This window comes from Heteronotia binoei, chromosome 1 (genome assembly GCF_032191835.1).
Source record: "Heteronotia binoei isolate CCM8104 ecotype False Entrance Well chromosome 1, APGP_CSIRO_Hbin_v1, whole genome shotgun sequence".
Taxonomy (NCBI): domain Eukaryota; kingdom Metazoa; phylum Chordata; class Lepidosauria; order Squamata; family Gekkonidae; genus Heteronotia; species Heteronotia binoei.
In genome coordinates, this window is record NC_083223.1 from 269,938,687 (window position 1) to 269,957,785 (window position 19,099).

The following is a 19,099-nucleotide window of genomic DNA, read 5'->3' on the forward strand; positions in this document are numbered from 1 at the left end:
TTATCCCCGGGCCAAAAGAAGCCCGTTTAAAATCTACCAGGGACCGGGCCTTTTCTGTTATGGCCCCTTCCTGGTGGAACCAGCTGCTGGAGGAGGTGAGGGCCCTGCGGGACCTTGCTCAGTTCCGCAGGGCCTGTAAGACAACCTTCTTCCGGCTGGCCTATAACTAACCGGCACAAGAAACTAAGTGTGGTTCTATTAGACTTCTGCTGCTCTAAATGTTTTAAATGTTTTAATTATTTTAACTGTTTAAATGTTTAAACCTTATTTATGTGGGATTCTATGTTGTAAGCCGCCCTGAGCCACTTGGTGGGAAGGGCGGGATATAAATCATAAAATAAATAAAAAAATAAAAAAATAAATAGTGTCCTGGCCCAGCTGGTGGACCTCCTGATGGTATCTGGGTCTTTTGGCCACTGTGTGACACAGAGTGTTGGACTGGATGGGCCATTAGCCTGATCCAACATGGCTTCTCTTGTGTTCTTATGTCTGGGGCAGTGATGCTGTGTATTCTTGGTGCTTGGGAGGGGCAACAGTTTGAGGACTTCTAATGACCTGGCCCCATTGATGGAACTCCTGATGCCATCTGGGCTTTTTTGGCCACTGTATGACACAGAGTGTTGGACTGGATGGGCCATTGGCCGGATCCAAAATGGCTTCTCTTATGTTCTTATGTCTGGGGCAGTGATGCTCTGTATTCTTGGTGCTTGGGAGGGGCAACAGTGTGAGGACTTCTAGTGTCCTGGCCCCACTGGTGGACCTCCTGATGGCACTTAGTTTTTTTGGCCACTGTATGACACAGTGTTGGACTGGATGGGCCATTGGCCTGATCCAACATGGCTTCTCTGATGTTCTTGTTAATCTCCAGGGGCCTTTCAATAGAAAGACAGGGCCAATGTTCAAAAAGGACAGAAGAAACAAAACCAGGAAAAAAACTGAGTCCTGTCCTTTTGTTAGAGTGACTGGCAAGACCGCTCACAGGCCCCAGAAATAGAGCTGCCCTCCTAGAGAGGGATGGGGGTTAGTAATGCCAGATCCAGTTTGGGAAACTCCTGGAGATTTGGGGATGGAGCCTGGGAAGGACTGTGACCCCCAAGGGGTGCAATGCCATAAAACCCACCCTCCAAAGCAGCCACTCCCCTCCCAGAGGAACTGATCTCTTTAGTCTAGAGAGGAACTGTAATTCCAGGAGATCCCCAGGGCTCACCTGGAGGCTGGCATCCCTGTCAGACCATCCTCTCCCCCATTATCAGAGATTTTTTTTAATATTCATCCCTTTGAAATAGGCCTGACCCAATTTCATTTCACTTATTTGCCCTTTTCTCAGAGGCTGTTCTTGAATTTTCCCTGTGGGTTCCCTTGAAGAGCTGAAATCCTCTCTAAGCAGGGATTCTTTGGGGGGCGTTTTTGTGTGGCATTATTCATCACTGTAGTACACTAGTTCCTTTTTTGGGGGGGGGGGTCCAATTCCTGACTCAGTGAAGGGGGGAACTGGGGGGAAACAGTGCCACATAGGGTTGCCAAGTCCAATTCAAGAAACATCTGGGGACTTTGAGGGTGGAGCCAGGAGACATTGGGGGTGGAGCCATTCAGATTTTATGGAGCAAACTTTCTAAGAGTCTTATCTCTTCCAGTGCAATGAAATATTCAAGGTCAGACTTCACGCTTTATGTCAGTAGAACAAACAGGGAACTTCTTAGAGATCATGGTTTTATTTAAAATAAAACATCCTCTTTACTGGCACCATTTCGATGAACAGGTGAAAGCTAAATCACACAAGGACAGAAAAAGGGCACACAATAAAAATTGGATCAACTAACATTTCTCAAACTTAGCGAAATAGATAAGCATTACAATTCCTTAAGATTTTGGCAAGTCAGTTTTGAAGTTGATAGGCAGAAAGTGAGGTACAGTGGGAAGCCCGGCCCATGGGATATGCTCACCCAATAGAAGGTCTTTTCCAACTGGAAGCCACCAGTAGAAAGCCTGATTAGACCCTTAATGTGACACTTTTGATAGAGAAGACAGAGGAAAAAAATAAAACTTTTGAACTTGAACATGCAATTGTCCTCCAAACAGAAACACTTGGTCGTGAAAGTGATTGTGCAAATGAATAACGGAATACAATGCGTCTTGGTAACTGCCATTAAATTTTTAAAACAACTTTAAAAGAAATCAGTCAGCTGTTGATTGTAATTCACAAGAAATAAACCTCCTGTTCCTTCAGCACTAATCAACTGTCAAGGCAGCTTTGATCTTTTAGTACTTTTCCTGATCAAGAATTGAACTTTATAGAAATTATGAAAATACACAATGCATAATTATTCATAAAATTATGAATATGCTATATTTCCTCTCACGTGCACTTGCATTTGGTGGGAAGTACGCTGTCCACTCTGCCTGAAGCTTTTCCCACACTCCAGGCATTTATATGGTTTCTCCCCTGTGTGAATTCTTTGATGGGAAGAAAGAGTGGCACGATGACTAAAGCTTTTCCCACATTCCGGGCATTTATATGGTTTCTTCCCTGTGTGCATCCTTTGGTGGGAAATCAGGCCTGAGTTCTGCCTGAAACTTTTCCCACACTCCAGGCATTTATATGGTTTCTCCCCTGTATGCATACTTTGGTGTGAAGTCAGTTTTGCGTTCTGCCTGAAGCTTTTCCCACACTCCATACATTTATATGGTTTCTCCCCTGTATGAATTCTTTGATGGGAAGAAAGAGTGGCACTGTGACTAAAGCTTTTCCCACACTCCAGGCATTTATATGGTTTCTCCCCTGTGTGCATCCTTTGGTGGGAAGTCAGGCCTGAGTTCTGTCTAAAACTTTTCCCACACTCCAAGCATTTATATGGTTTCTCCCCTGTATGCATGCTTTGGTGTGCAGTCAGTTTTGTGTTCTGCCTGAAGCTTTTCCCACACTCCAGGCATTTATATGGTTTCTCTCCTGTGTGAATTAGTCTATGGGAAGTAAGAGTGGAACTGTCAGTGAAGCTTTTCCCACACTCCTTACATTTGTATGGTTTCTCTCCTGTGTGAATTCTTTGATGGGAAGCAAGACCAGAACTGTAACTGAAGCTTTTCCCACACTCCAGGCATGTATACGGTTTCTCACCTGTGTGAATTCTTTGGTGGGAAGCAAGTTTGGAACTCTCAATGAAGCTTTTCCCACACACCAGGCATTTATATGGTTTCTCCCCTGTGTGAATTCTAGAATGGACACTGAGGTGTGAATTCTGACTGAAGCTTTTCCCACACATCAGGCATTTATATGGTTTCTCCCCTGTGTGAATTCTTTGGTGGGAACTAAGACTGCCGCTTCGACGGAAGCTTTTCCCACACTCCTTACATTTGTATTGTTTATCTCCTGTGTGAATTTTCCGATGGATACTAAGGTGTGAACTCTGACTGAAGCTTTTCCCACACACCAGGCATGTATATGGTTTCTCCCCTGTGTGAATTCTTTGGTGGGAACGAAGACTGAAACTCAGACTAAAGCTTTTCCCACACGCCTCACATTTGTATTGTTTCTCTCCTGTGTGAATTTTCTGATGGGTAGTAAGGTTTGAACTGGAAATGAAGCTTTTCCCACACTCCAGGCATTTATATGGTTTCTCCCCGGTGTGAATTCTTTTGTGGGTAGCAAGAGCGGATCTGTCATTGAAGCTTTTCCCACACTCCAGGCATTTATATGGTTTCTCCCCGGTGTGAATTCTTTGATGGACACTAAGGTTTGAACTGTGACGGAAGCTTTTCCCGCACACTAGGCATTTATATGGTTTCTCCCCTGTGTGAATTCTTTGGTGAGAAATAAGACTGCAATTCTGACTGAAGCTTTCCCCACATATGAGGCATTTATATGATTTTTCTCCTCTCTGAATTCTTTGATGGGAAGTAAGGGCTGCACTCTGGCTAAAGGTTTTCTTTCTGTTGCACATCCTTTCTTGAACAGGAATGACTGATATTTCAGTGAAATTTTCTCCTCTTGCAGTGCACTCATTCCTGCTTTCTAGTTGACATCTCTTTTGCTGTAGAGACTCATCCCTCTCTAAAAGACTGGAATTATTCCTCCCTTTGGGTGGGTGTTTTCTCTCCTCCTTCCTTGGTGCATCCAGATAGTCAAACTTCTCTTTCACATCTGAATACGTATCCTCTTTTGCCATCAGTAGGTGTTCTTCTGCTTCATTTGCTGTCTGCCATACGTCTCCTGCTGAAAGAAAGAAATACCTGGTGTGATGATATGACACTTACCACAAATACCTCACTTTGTGTCCAGAAGCACCTAAAGACTAACAAGGTTTTCCAGGTATAATCTTTTGGAGTCAAGACTCCCTTCCCCATACTTATATCAGAATGGAGATCTCTCCGTCTTTATATCTCCATCAGTGAGTGGGAGAAGTATTATATAAAAGGAACTCTGGATGCAAAAGTACCCTGGCACGTGATTAGCTAGATTAGAACAAAGTAGAAATAATTAGGGGCCGAGAATTTGGATCTGTGAGATAAGAATCCTATGTCCCTGTTCAGTCCTGGGGGGGTCCACCATTCTGAATTTGTGAATGAATTTAACTTCAGCAATTGTGCATTTTAATTTCTCTTTGAAGCTTCTCTGTTTAAAAGGGCTACCACTCTTAGGTCCATTTGTTCTCTTCTGTAGGGAATGACCTATTTGTCTGATGAACAGAGCGGAAGGCTATTGCTGCCATTTGCTGGCATATACTGCCTTGGAAGATCACAAGTGAATGTACCAGAGATGGTACAGCTGGTGTGGTTAGGTCTTGGGATGGTGGTGTCCGAGTGAACTTGGGGACAGAGTTGGTAGCAGGCTCTGGACTCAGGTTCTGTGTCCAGGTGAGGAAAGGCTTTGTTCTGGGTTAGTGGTTGTTTACAGAAAAGAGGGAAGAACTGGTTTGCCTTCCAACGCCTGTGAGAGACTCAGCATGGTTTGTTAATGATCCACTGGCTTCCAGGGTTCTCATGTTTTGAGAAGGCAGTCGGAAGCAACCATCCAGGGTAACGAAGATAAACCAGCCCTTGACCAGATGAGACATGGCCCCACTTGTGAAGAAGGTAACTAGGAGCATTTTTAATCTGAATAACAAACTTGGATCCAATCAGTACAATTCACCTCTCTCTTTACACATCACAGAGGGAAGTCAAATTTGGGGAGAGGAGAGGTGTGCAAATGCAGATCCAGAGGTGAGTGGGCAGCATCCAGATCGGCACTGAGCCAGCCTGCCTGCTCCTCCAATAAGACCTGTCATTGCTAGGTCCCTCGTCCCTTCCCCCATCCCTGGGAGGGTGGGATCTGTTGTGTAGAAACTCCCTGCACATTTATTGGGAAACAGAAACAGCTCCCTGGTGGGCAGATCCAGACGACATGCAGTTGGCTATTATTCGGAAGAGACAAATTCCGACTAGGGTTTAAATATCCTCTGGAATAGTGAGGATTTCCTCTGGAACAGGCTGGATTTTATACAGGCATACTGGATGCACCAGGACTTTCACAATCACATGCAACACTGCTCCATGCCAGGCATGTGTGTGTGTGTGTGTGTGGTACATAATATAGGGTCCCATGACAGCAGTCTGGGTTTGCTCTACCGTAAAGCACCTATTTTCTGCTTTGTAGGCATCAGGACCTGGAATCTCTAGATCAAGGGATTGCAGGCAAAAGAGGGCTGGCCAACACCCTGCTCTGGAAAACTCTCCCTCCAGAGTGGACAACACTGAGCTGGATTTGGCAAAAGGGCCATCAGAGGAGGCAGAAGGAAACCGCCTCTTGTCCTGGGTTGAAGATCTACAGGCACCATTTCAGCATCCGCTATTCCCCCAAGCCCTTTGCAGGGCAAACTGCAAGAACAAGCAAAGCCACAGAAATTCTCCAGCCCTTGGAAGGAAGCGCAGGCCACACCCAGTCCCAAGACAGACTTCTGAAGCCCCCCTACCTGCCAATCCATCACAGCCCAGGAGAAACGGCTCTTTGTCTTCTTCCAGCCAGGATATGAGGTCAGGTTTGGCGATCGGCGGACCTGTTTATCAAGGGGGGGGAAACCCACAAAATTAGACCCCTTCTGTGTGCCTATCAATCCAACCATTCCAAACCAGGAGAAAAGAGTCCTGCAGCACTTAACGACTAATCAGATTCATCAACTCCCCCCCCCCCCAGTAAAACCAGGTTCACAGCAGCGTACAATACAATCGTATAAAATATCAAAACAGATTAAAACCAGCTAAAACAATTAAAACCCACAACAAAAAGAAAGAACTCTCCGTGTAAAATGCAATTTTGACTTGTTGTGAATAATAAGTATCAAAATACAAGTATCGGTACATATCACCAAGTTAACCTCATAAGTTACTCAGTGCTCCTACTGTCCTTATGTGGCTGAAAGCCACTAAATTCCATTCAGTCCAGTATTAAAAATAGGTGGTCCAACAGAGAACCGGTCCGCTTTGCAAGCCGTTTCGGATCTCAAATCCTTCTTCTAGGGATAGTATTTACCACGGCGTTCCCGCTATTATGAGCACTAATTAGAGAAAGCTAGGAATTCATTTGGCCCTACTGGACTTGGAAAACTGTACAATATTCATAAGAATGGTCCCTAGAAGAAGGATCTGAGATTCTAAACAGCTTGCAAAGTGGACCGGTTCTCCATTGGAGAGCAGCAGGAGCATTGAGTAACTTATGAGGTTTTAACTTGGTGATATGTACTGGTAATATCCGTTTTGTATTTTGATGCTTATTATTCACAACAAGTTAAAATCGCATTTTAAGAGAGTTCTAAAAGGCAGAAGCCAGGGCAGAAAAAGCAAGGCTGGAGGGGCTTCAAGCGAACCCCTTTTCTATCTTAAGAACATAAGAGAAGCCATGTTGGATCAGGCCAGTGGCCCATCCAGTCCAACACTTTGTGTCACACAGTGGCCCAAAAAACCCCAAATGCCATCAGTAGGTCCACCAGTGGGGCTAGAAGTCCTCCCACTGTGCCCCCCCTTCCAAGCACCAAGAATACAGAGCATCACTGCCCCAGACAAAAAGTTCCAACAATACGCTATGGCTAATAGCCAATGATGGACCTCTGCTCCATATGCTTATCCAATCCCCTCTTGAAGCTGTCTATGCTTGTAGCCACCGCCACCTCCTGTGAGGTGGCAATGAATTCCACATGTTAATCACCCTTTGGGTGAAGAAGTACTTTCTTTTATCAGTTCTCACCTGACTGCTCAGCAATTTCATTGAATGCCCACGAGTTCTCGTATTGGGAGAAAGGGAGAAAAGGACTTCTTTCTCTACCTCCTCTATCCCATGCATAATCTTGTAAACCTCTATCATGTCACCCTGCAGTCGACATTTCTCCAAGCTAAAGAGCCCCAAGCGTTTTAACCTTTCTTCATAGGGAAAGTGTTCCAACCCTTTAATACTTCTAATTGCCCTTTTCTGCACTTTTTCCAATGCTATATCTTTTTAGTGACCAGAATTGTACACAGTACAATTACCTTCTGGGGCAGACTGAGGCCCTAGACAACGAAAGGGGTGCTGGCGTAACACTGGCAGTTCTGGGTCTCTTTTATGCCAAGCTGAGATGGAAAGGCCAGCTGAGAACTGAAATGACAGCAGAGACAGCCAAGTTCCTTCCACAGCCACATCTCAGCCCAGACTGGAGGGAAGCCCCTGCTTAAATCGCCCCACCATCTCCAGACCAGGCCTCCCTTGGCACCTCTTCCGATGCCCTCTCAGGGGGTTCATGCCCAGAACTGCCAGGCAGGGGCTCCCTCTCTGCAAGGAGAGCACAGAGCCCTCCCCACACCAGAGGGAGGAGAGCGGAGGGGGGCAGACACCAGCCACTGGGACCAGGGCAAACAAGAATACCTTACAGTAACCCCTCACAGCCAGAAGAAGAAAAGTCTCCTCACCCAGAGAGGCCACGTTCCCATAATTCTCCAGCATGACTTCCTTGTACAGAGCTCTCTGGGCTGGGCGCAGCAGGCTCCACTCCTCCAGGGTGAAGATCACGGCCACCTCTTCAAAGGACACCCCCGCCTGCAAGGAGGAGAAGGAAACATTGCTTGACATCCCTTGAAAGCTGGTCTGGAGGGGGAAAGTCAAAAACAGAGAGAGTCGATTCACAGTTGAAGGGCAGCACAAAGAGGTGGCGAGAAGAGCCCCTTGGTAGCATTAGGGAACCAGAGTGGCCGTCCTCAACCACAGTAGCCTGGTGGGGAAGAGACCGCAGGTGGCCGTATGATAAAGGGCCAGATCGATTTCCATGGGAAATTCAGTATAGTTATGGAGACATTGGGCCAAATCAAAAGTGAGCAGTCAGGGGGTGGGGGATGGTTTTCCTGCCTTCCCAGTGGAGAACACCAGAATCAGTGGGAAGGAGCCCGATCCTCTGAGCGTTACAGCACAGAAGGAAGAATCTCTACTCTCTGCAGTATATGTCCCCCAGCTGTCCCCCACAATACCTGAGCTGGCTGCATGGCGGCTCTTTTCCCTTCAGCACACAGAGGAGATGGTGGAGGAGGCCTCAAGGGTGTCTTTCCACTCCTGCCTGGGAGGGGGAGAAAGAAAGAGGGTGGGGAACCTTTTTTACGAAACACACGTTATCTGTGCCAGTCCCTACAGCAGGGGTGTCAAACATGCAGTTTAGGGGCCAAATCAGGCCCCTGGAAGGCTGCTATCTGGCCCCCGAGCAACTGGCTGTCATCTGCTTCCTTCTCCCTATATTTTGCTTCTTTCTGCAGAACAGCTTGCTTTGCAAGGCTTGCTCAATTGCACAGGAGCTACAGAGCAAAACCTCTGTTTTCTCCATTGACTGAGGCTCCTCCCTTGGGGAGGAAGGGGGGAGGAATAGCTTGCTTGGCCAGGCTCTCTCCACTGCATAGCAGAGCTTGTGAGCCAAGCCTCCCTTCCTTCTATTGGCTGAGGCTCCTTCCCTCCCAGTCCCCTGGGGAAGGAAGGCAAGAGCCTGAGCTTTTTTGCCCAGTTCCCTGGATCCCATGGGAGAAATACAAATAAAGCTTCTTTAAGACCAATGAGTGCTAACATTTTACACATGTTTTAAGTTTTAAAAGTATATTTGTGTTTGTCTGTGTCCTTTATACAATTTATATCTCTGCTACCTAATCTTTAATAGGTACATACATGGCCTGGCCCAACATGACTTGGCCCAACAAGGTCTTATTTATGTCAGATCCAGCCCTCATAACAAGAGTTCGACACCCCTAGGGTGAGAGTGAGAGCCTAGAGTGAGCCTCTCTCCAGAATGGATTCGGGCCACGATTCAAGACACCAGATTGGATAGGAACCTTTGGCCCCCGCATCTCTCAGCCGTCCATTCTATGGGGGGGTGGTCCTGCCTTCCTTGTTGATCCATCCCCCTCCCCGCTTGGAAAGACTTCTTCAAAAATTCTGCTCTTTCCGGGCAGGGCCAACCCTAGACTGCCTGGCACCCTAGACAAGGCTAACTTCTGGCACTCCCCCCCCCCCCCAACCGCACTGATAACATCACTGAGTCACATGGGGGGCTCTCAAAGCACGCACAAAAGGCCAGCGCCCTAGCCAATCACCTAGTTTCCTAGTGGCAGGTCTGAAGCCACACCCCTCCCTCAGTCCCTCTGAGGGAGACCAATACCCTCCTGCCTGACACCCACCCCCCATATTTTAGGGGAATGTGGGGGGAATGAGGTGGGAGAGCTCTAACAGGATGGGACGGAGTGCCTGACTTGAGGCAGGCAAGTGAGAGGCTCCAGCTCAGAAACGAATTCCACCCCCTCCCCCCCGCACACAGAAAACTAGCTCTGCAGGGGGGAAAGTTTTCGCACTCTCTGCCTGGGCTCCCATGATGCTTTTCTGCAGCGGGGAGGTTTTTAACAGCGGGGAACCTCCCATAAAAATATTCCTCCACCTGCAGTCCTAAGGGAAGCTGCCTTGAATCCTTGCCTGGAAAAAGCAGGAGACAAGGACGCAAATGAGACCTGCAAATTAATCCTGTTTGCTCCATCGGCTTATGTCTCCACCCTGTGGGGACAGGTTTCCCTGCATTCGCCCTGCCCCAAGCTCCCTGCCCCTCCAAACAATTACCGCATGGGCTGTTCCTGTTAGGGTTGCCAATCCCCAGGTGGGGGCAGGGGATCCCCCCGTTTGGAGGCCCTCCTCCTGCTTCAGGGTCATCAGAAAGCGGGGGGAGGGGAGGGAAATGTCTGCTGGAAACTCTATTATTCCCTATGGAGATTTATTCCCATAGAAAATCATGGAGAATTGATCCGCGGGTATCTGGGGCTCTGGGGGGGGGGCTGTTTTTTGAGGTAGAGGCACCAAATTTTCAGTATAGCATCTAGAACCTCTTCCCAAAATACCCCCCCAAGTTTCAAAAAGATTGGACCAGGGGGTCCAATTCTATGAGCCCCAAAAGAAGGTGCCCCTATCCTTCATTATTTCCTGCGGAAAGAAGGCATTGAGAAGGTGTGCGGTCCCTTGACATGCGATGGCCAGAACTCCCTTTGGAGTTCAATGATCCTTGCCACAGCCTTGATTTTGGCTCCACCCCTAATGTCTCCTGGCTCCACCCCCAAAGTCCCCAGATATTTCTTAAATTGGACTTGGCAACCCTAGTTCCCCTGTCCAAGGAAGCAATGAAAAAAATGGCGGCGGGGGGAGGGGGAGCTCGCTTTCACTTTACACTGCATGCCCTCCCCTCCTTCCTCTTTGCATTAGGTCTTGCATTGCAGCCCCCAGCCCACATTTCCCCCCCTCCACCCAAAGCCTCTTGGAGCTCACCGGAGTCCCTCCCAGCCATTCAGACCTTAGAAGCCCTGGAGATTCAGAGCTGCTTTCTTGGCAAGCTTACGTTCCGAATAAAACTTTGTTGGTCTGAAAGATGCACTTGACTCCTGCTTTGTTCTACTGCTTCAACCCGACGCGGCTCCCCACCTGGATCTTTCTCGGCAAGGGGCAGACAAAGAAATGGCTCTTCCGCCTTCCCCAACGCCGCCCGCACAGTGTGCCTCTCTAGGACTGCGGAGGTCTCTCTCTCTCTCTCTTTAACCCTTGGATAGATCCCCGTAGGCAGCCCTGTTCGTCTGAAGCAGTAGAACAAAGCGGTAGACAAGCGCACCTTTAAGACCAACTAAGTTTTATCCAGAATGTAAGCTTTCTTAAAGCAGACTTCATCAGACAAAATGAGAATGGAAGCAGCAATTCTTAATATAAGTGGGCAGTGTAGAATCATGGGGATGTTTTTTGGCAGATTAAAAGGATCACAAACAGTGTTTGCTAGTGTTAGGACAAAGCAGGGCTGAAACGACACTGGAGGGTGATAAAAAAAAGCAGACTGCGGTTGTAGGTGCGAAGTGCCGTAAATCCATTCCCGTTTTGCCTGATGAAGTCTGCTTAAGAGCATACGAAAGCTTACATTCTGAATAAAACTTAGTTGGTCTTAAAGGTGCGCTTGTCTACCGCTTTGTTCTTTAACCCTTGGAGACAGGGAACGTTTTGGGAAAGAAAAAAGGAATGGGGGTGGCAGGGAGGTAGGGCTGCCAATCTCCAGGTGGGGACAGGGGATCCCCTGGTTTGAGGCCCTCCCCCTGCTTCAGGGTCATCAGAAAGCGGGGGGGGGGGGAATGTCTGCAGGGCACTCTCATTATTCCCTATGCAGACCAATTCCCACAGGGAATAATGAAGAATTGATCCTCACGTATCTGGGGCTCTGGGGGAGCTGCTTTTTGAGGTAGAGGGACCAAATTTGCAGCACAGCATCCAATGCCTCTCCTCAAAACACCCTCCAAGTTTCCAAAAGATTGGACTAGGGGGTCCAATTCAATGAGCCCCTAAAGAGGGGGCCCCTATCCTTCATTATTTCGAATGGAGGGAAGGCATTTTAAAAGTGTGCAGTCCCTTTAAATGTGATGTGCCAGAACTCCCTTTGGAGTTCAGTTGTGCTTGTCACAACCTTGCTCCTGGCTCCACCCCAAATAGGGTTGCCAATCCCCAGGTGGGGGCAGGGGATCCCCTGGTTTGGAGGCCCTCCCCCCGCTTCAGGGTTGTCAGAAAGTGGAGGGAGGGGAGGGAAATGTCTGCTGAGAACTCTGTTATTCCCTATGGAGATTTATTCCCATAGAAAATCATGGAAAATCGATCTGTGGGTATCTGGGGCTCTGGGGGGGCTGTTTTTTGGGGTAGAGGCACCAAATTTTCAGTATAGCATCTAGTGCCTCTCCCCAAAATACCCCCCAAGTTTCAAAAAGATTGGACCTGGGGGTCCATTTCTATGAGCCCCAAAAGAAGGTGCCCCTATCCTTCATTATTTCGTATGGAAGGAAGGAATTGAAAAGTTATGCCGTCCCTTTAAATGTGGCCAGAACTCCCTTTGGAGTTCAATTATGCTTATCCACCCCTAATGTCTCCTGGCTCCACCCCCAAAGTCTCCAGATATTTCTCGAATTGGACTTGGCAACCCTACCTGAGGGAGGGAATCAGGGATAAAGTGGCACTGGTTTCTTCCCAATCTCTCCCCGCCCCCACTGTGTCAGGAAATGGGACACACAGACATACAAAGCTGATACACCACACTGGTGCCAGAAAAAAGACCCCTTTAACCTCTGCTTAAAGAGGATTTCGGCCCTTCAAGGGATGAATATTTAAAAAAAACCCTCTGATAGCCTGCTCTCCTCATATCTCGGGAGCTAAGCGGGGTCGACTCCGGCAAGTTCTTGGGTGGGAGACCTCCTTGGAATACCAGAAGTCAGGAGGGCAGGAGCAGGCTTTATTCAGTCACCTCTCTGAATATCCTCCAACCCCTTGTAGGGGTTAGTCACCAGAGGTCACCCTGACTTCCAGGTGTAGACAGACACAATTTTTAAAAAACACAACAACAAAAAAAACCTGTGATACTCATGGGGGGGCGGAGTTTCTCAGTAGGGATGCCAGCGATGCTCTTCCTCCCAGGGATGCTCTCTGGGAGGAAGATAAAGGAGATTGTGAGCCGCTCTGAGACTCTGAGATTCAGAGTATAGGGCAGGATATCCAATATCTTCTTCTACTGAATCAGACAGAGATTATTAGTATCTAACAGCATATACAATGTTGAAAATGAACAGGTGAGCAAACATATCTTGGTATGTCCAGTGACTGATTTATCTTGGTTTTGGGGATCTGAGGTTTCAACTGCCAAAGCTTGTCTGTTCAGTCAGAATTTGAATGGGAATCTTTGTTATATCCATATAAAAGGATACAAGGACTGTTTGAAAGAAAGAAGTCAGAATGCAAAGTTGCCATGTGCTTTCAGTTGTGCTTGTGAATGACTTCAAATTCAGGAAACTCAGCTTGGCATAAGGAACGGAAGCATTTCTGAAGTGTGTTAATCCTCATTTAGCAATGAAATGTACTATTTGAGGAAATCTGTTTCAATGTTTGCGAAGAAATGTGTACATGCTGATAGACTGAGATGGGCCTGAGATGACTTTCGTTCGACTTGGGGGTTCTGCAGGAATGACCCTGGTTTCATTCTCACATCCCTGTTACCTGTTGCATTTATGTGCTAATTTGCTGCCATTCATTGATCTTACAGGCCTATTTCAGCTCAATGCATCTTAGCATGATGCTTCAAAGAGCCGCAGTAGATCTAGATGAGGACGATGGTGTCTACATCCGCTATCGCACCGATGGCAGCCTGTTCAACCTGAGGCGACTAAAGGCACACTCCAAGACAATGGAAAAACTCATCCGAGAGCTACTGTTTGCTGATGATGCTGCACTTGTCTCCCACTCGGTATCAGCTCTGCAGCATATGACGTCCTGCTTTGCAGAGGCTGCCAAGCTATTCGGCCTAGAAGTTAGTCTGAAGAAGACAGAAGTTCTCCACCAGCCTGCACCCCAGGAAGATTATCACCCTCCATGCATCACTGTGGGTGAATCAGTTCTGAAGACAGTCCAGCAGTTCAGCTACCTGGGGTGCATCATCTCCTCAGATGCCAAGATCGACAAGGAGATTGACAACAGGCTGGCAAAGGCAAACCGTGCATTTGGCCGACTGCACAAAAGAGTGTGGAGCAACAAGCATCTGAAAAAAGGCACAAAGATCAATGTTTACAAAGCGGTTGTGATGACAACCCTCATCTATGGCTCCGAATCGTGGGTTTTATACCGTCATCACCTGCGACTCCTTGAGCGCTTTCATCAGCGCTGCCTTCGCACCATCCTCAACATCCACTGGAGTGACTTTGTGACCAACACTGAAGTCCTCAAGCAGGCAGAGGTTGCCAGCATCGAGGCACTGCTGTTGAAGACGCAGCTGCGTTGGGCAGGGCATATTTCTAGGATGGAAAACCACCGCCTTCCCAAGATTGCCCTGTATGGCGAACTCTCCACCGGCCATCGAAATAGAGGGGCACCAAAGAAGAGGTACAAGGACTCCTTGAAGAAATCCCTTAGCACCTGTCACATCAACCATCACCAGTGGTCTGACCTAGCCTCAGATCGCAAAGCATGGAGGCACACCATCCACCAGGCTGTCTCTACCTTTGAGAACACACGCATAGCTGGTCTTGAGGACAAAAGGAGATTGAGGAAGAATCGCACTGCTACAGGACCAACCCTAAATCAGACTTTTCCCTGCAGCCGCTGTGGCCGGACCTGCCTGTCCCACATTGGTCTTGTCAGCCACCAGCGAGCCTGCAGCAAACGTGGACTATTGCACCCTTCTTAAATCTTCGTTCGCGAAGCCAAGCCGAGAGAGAGATCTTAGCTCTGCATGGCCGTTCAGTAACAGCTGCCCCAGCCTCTCTTTTCTTTATAAGCAGGACTTGAAGATATTATATTTGATTGTTTGTATCTGAGGAAGTCTGTTTGCACACAAAAGTTTCTACTTTGAATAATACTTTGTTGTTCTTAAACGTATCAGGGCATAGTGATGTTCTGTGTCTGCCTGTGTGATTGTCCTGGGGGCACTTGGTTTTTGAGCAACAGGCATCGAGAACTGTTCTTTGAGCAAGGATCCAGCACATGCTCCCTAGAAGGAGAGAATCCCTTGAATGTGGGGGCATACGATACATCAGGGATGGCCAACATAAGAGACTAATTAATTTACAGATATTGAAGATGAAGAAGATGATATTGGATTTATATCCCGCCCTCCACTCTGAAGAGTCTCAGAGCGGCTCACAATCTCCTTTACCTTCCTCCCCCACAACAGACACCCTGTGAGGTGGGTGGGGCTGGAGAGGGCTCCCACAGCAGCTGCCCTTTCAAGGACAACCTCTGCCAGAGCTATGGCTGACCCAAGGCCATTCCAGCAGGTGCAAGTGAAGGAGTGGGGAATCAAACCCGGTTCTCCCAGGTAAGAGTCTGCACACTTAACCACTACACCACACTGGCTCTCCACACCACACTGGCTCTCCACAGTCTCTGCTCACATCTTCAGAGACAAAAGCTCCCGCCCTGCCGCAAATTTTGCCAGTCTTTAAGAGGCAACTGGACTCTTGCTCTTTTCTACTGCTACAGGGAGACAAACAATGCCTCCATCTTTATCTATCTCCATGCAATTTTGTGGTTTGTCTTTTTCACTGAGACTAAGGGGATTACACAGCATTGGGCAATTTGCATCAATAGGAATGGGACATCCGGGAAACAATAGAACAGAAGTTGGGATTACAAAGAAAAAATAAGAAAATGAGCATAACATTTCAGGGGGGGGGGGAGAGCTGAAACCAAGCATAGGCTTCTACATGTCACGTTGGATGGTACAGGAGTTACATAGAGGGATTGTGCTTATGGCCGTACATACCGGACGTCATAGTACAGATCAGTCTCCGGCCCTTTACCGAAATATCTTCCTGAAAACATTTCATTGCATCACTTGCAGAAATCCAAGTGAACGGCAGCTTTTGTGAGCTCCTCTAGCAGGCCGTTCCCCCAGGCTTTGGGCACAACATAGACGGCACAAGAACAGGCAGTTGCCGAGTTTGCCCAGTTGCAGGAATGCAACTGCAGGAGTCCCTGCTCAGAGGAGCCCACCTGTCTTGGAGGAGCAGTGGGGAAAAGGCAGTCCTGCAGGTAACAGGCTTCCTCCTCGGAAGGTGGTGGGCTCTCCTTCCTTGAAGGTTTTCAAACAGAGGCTAGATGGCCATTTGACAGTAATGAAGATCCTCTGAATTTAGGGGGAGGTATTTGTGTGTATCCTGCATTGTGAAGGGGTTGGACTAGATGACCCTGGAGGTCCCTTTTAACTCTATGATTCTAAGAGGGACCCAGGCTGTGACGGGCTTTGCATGCGATGGCCAATCCCTTCAATCCAGCCTGCTAGGAACACCAATTCAAGCAGAATCACCTCAGGAGGGTTTAACTGAGTACATTTTCTCAGAGACTGATCTCTGCCTGTGCAATGAAACAGTCAAGCTCAGACTTCACACTTTGTGTCAGTAGAACAAACAGAGAACTTCTTAGAAACCATGGTTTTATTTAAAATAAAGCATCCTCTTTATTAGGCAACAATTTGAACAGTTGTAAGTTAAATCACACAAGTACAGAAAAAGGCACACAATAAAAATCAGTGTACTAAAATTCTCAAACTTAGCAAGATAAGCATTTCAGTTCCCTACGATTTCGGCAAGTCAGTTTTAAAGTTGAGTCAGAAAGCGAGGTACGATGGGAAGCATGTGATATGCTTTCCCAATATAAGACCTTTTCCAATTGGAAGCCAACAGCAGAAAGCCTGATTAGACCCTTCACGTGACACTTTTGATAGAGGGGACAGAGGAAGAGAAAGAAAGCTTTTGAACTTTAACATGCAATTGTCATCCAAATAAAAACACTTGGACCCAAAACTGATTCTGCAAACAAGTAAGTATACTAGGTGCGATACAACACGTCTTGATAACTGCCGTAACATTTTTAAAACAAGTGTTTAAGACACAAGAAATAAACCACCTATTCCCTCGACACTAATGAACTGGCAAGGCTGAGAGGCAGCTCTAATATATTGGTGCTTTTCCTGATCAGGAATCGAACTTTACAGAGATGATGAAAACACACAACGCATAAACATTCATAGAATTAAAATTATGAATATGCTACATTTCCTCTCCCATGCATGTGCATTTGGTGGGAAGTCAGCTGTGCACTCTGATGGCACCTTTTCCCACACTGCAAGCATTTGTACAGTTTCTCCAGTTTGAATTCTTTGATCTGAAGTAAGGTTTCTCCTGTACCTGAGGCTTTTCTTACATGTTAGGCTGTTATATGGTTTCTGTGTGCATCCTTCGGTGGGAAATCAGGTGTGAACTCTGACGGAACATTTTTCCACATTGCAGGCATTTATATGGCTTCTCCCCTGTGTGAATTCGCCGGTGGGAAGCAAGATTGTAATTCTGACTGAAGCTTTTCCCACACTCATTACATTTGTATTATTTCTCCCCTGTGTGAATTTTCTGATGGACACTAAGGTGTGAACTGCGACTGAAGCTTTTCCCACAATCCTGGCATGTATACGGTTTCTCCCCTGTGTGAATTCTTCGGTGGGAAGTAAAATTGGAACTGCCAGTGAAGCTTTTCCCACACTCCAGGCATGTATACGGTTTCTCCCCTGTGTGAATTCTTCGGTGGGAAGTAAAATTGGAACTGCCAGTGAAGCTTCTTCCACACTCCATGCATTTATATGGTTTCACCCCTGTGTGAATTCTTTGGTGGGAAGTAAGAGTGGAACTCTTAGTGAAGCTTTTCCCACACTCCAGGCATTTATACGGTTTCTCCCCTGTGTGAGTTTTCTGATGGGCACTAAGGGTTGAACTGTGACTGAAACTTCTTCCACACTCCAGGCATGTATATGGTTTTTCCCCTGTGTGAATTCTTCGGTGGGAAGTAAGATTGCCACTCTGACTGAAGCATTTCCCACACTCCTTACATTTGTATGGCTTCTCTCCTGTGTGAATTTTGTGATGGACTTTAAGGTCTGAATTGCAACTGAAGCTTCTTCCACACTCCAGGCATGTATATGGTTTCTCCCTTGTGTGAATTCTTTGGTGGGAAGTAAGATTGCCGCTCTGACTGAAACTTTTCCCACATTCCAGGCATTTATACAGTTTCTCCCCTGTGTGAGTTCTTTGATTGACATGAAGCTGTGAACGCTTACTGAAGCATTTCCCACACTCCAGGCATTTATACGGTTTCTCCCCTGTGTGAATTCTTTGCTGGGAAGTAAGATTGCCACTCTGACTGAAACTTTCCCCACACTCCAGGCATTTATACGGTTTCTGCCCTGTGTGAGTTCTTTGATGGACATGAAGCTGTGAACGCGTACTGAAGCATTTCCCACACTCCAGGCATTTATACGGTTTCTGCCCTGTGTGAGTTCTTTGATGGACATGAAGCTGTGAACGCGTACTGAAGCTTTTCCCACAATCCTGGCATGTATACGGTTTCTCCCCTGTGTGAATTCTTCGGTGGGAAGTAAAATTGGAACTGTCAGTGAAGCTTTCCATGGGAAATTCAATACTGTTGTGGCACCATTTGGAGAAGGCCCAAATCAAAAAGGAAGGCCCCAATTGTCCTGCTTCTCTGCATCCTAGACAGGGGGTGACCATTTTTCTGCCTTCCCAGCAGAGAACACGAGAATCAAGGGGAAGAAGCCCGATTCTCTGAACAGAGAAGCATCCCTACTGCCTGCCCCACGTCTCCCCAGAGATCCTGCCTCCCTCCATACCTGAGCTGGCTGCATGGTGGCCCTTTTCCCTTCAGCACACAGAGGAAATGGCGGAGGAGTCCTCCAGAGCCTCTTTCTACTGACCTAGGAGGGAGAGAAAGAAAGACAATAGAGGTCCATTTTTGCTCCACACATTTCCTGTGCCAGTCCCTGGAGTGAACCTCTCTTTAGGCTGGATTCAGGGCACAATTGAAGATACTGGATTTGATCTTTCAAGGCTCAGGAGCATCTGGTCCCACATCTCCCCCCTCAACTGGCCATTCTATCTGGGGGCCCTTATTCATCCATCCCCCTCCTCCCTGGAAATGCTTCTTCTCAAACTCTGCCGACCCCTTCCTTGGACAGGAGTCCCTTTCCCTGCCTGAAGCCCCACCCCTCCCTCCTCCCCTCTGAGGGCAGCAACA

General features: G+C 47.4%; 2 protein-coding genes across 4 annotated transcripts in view; one reads left to right on the forward strand and one right to left on the reverse strand.

The window, feature by feature from the left end:
- LOC132584084 (uncharacterized) overlaps positions 1 to 19,099 on the forward strand; it is a 165,463-nt gene that overhangs the window by 32,725 nt on the left and 113,639 nt on the right.
- LOC132584104 (zinc finger protein 93-like) overlaps positions 1,694 to 19,099 on the reverse strand; it is a 49,540-nt gene continuing 32,134 nt past the window's right edge. Inside the window, exons 1-5 of one of the 3 annotated variants that reach the window (XM_060255919.1) lie at positions 10,851 to 11,032; positions 8,467 to 8,552; positions 7,915 to 8,041; positions 5,949 to 6,032; positions 1,694 to 4,210 (exon numbers count right to left, since the gene is read on the reverse strand). In XM_060255919.1, coding sequence (XP_060111902.1) covers positions 2,334 to 4,210; positions 5,949 to 6,032; positions 7,915 to 8,041; positions 8,467 to 8,481 — 2,103 coding nt within the window. In that variant the 5' untranslated portion in view covers positions 8,482 to 8,552; positions 10,851 to 11,032 and the 3' untranslated portion in view covers positions 1,694 to 2,333. Of the gene's footprint in view, positions 4,211 to 5,948; positions 6,033 to 7,914; positions 8,042 to 8,466; positions 8,569 to 10,850; positions 11,033 to 19,099 lie in introns of those variants that run through there. The other 2 variants (XM_060255902.1, XM_060255911.1) reach the window with 2 other exon arrangements.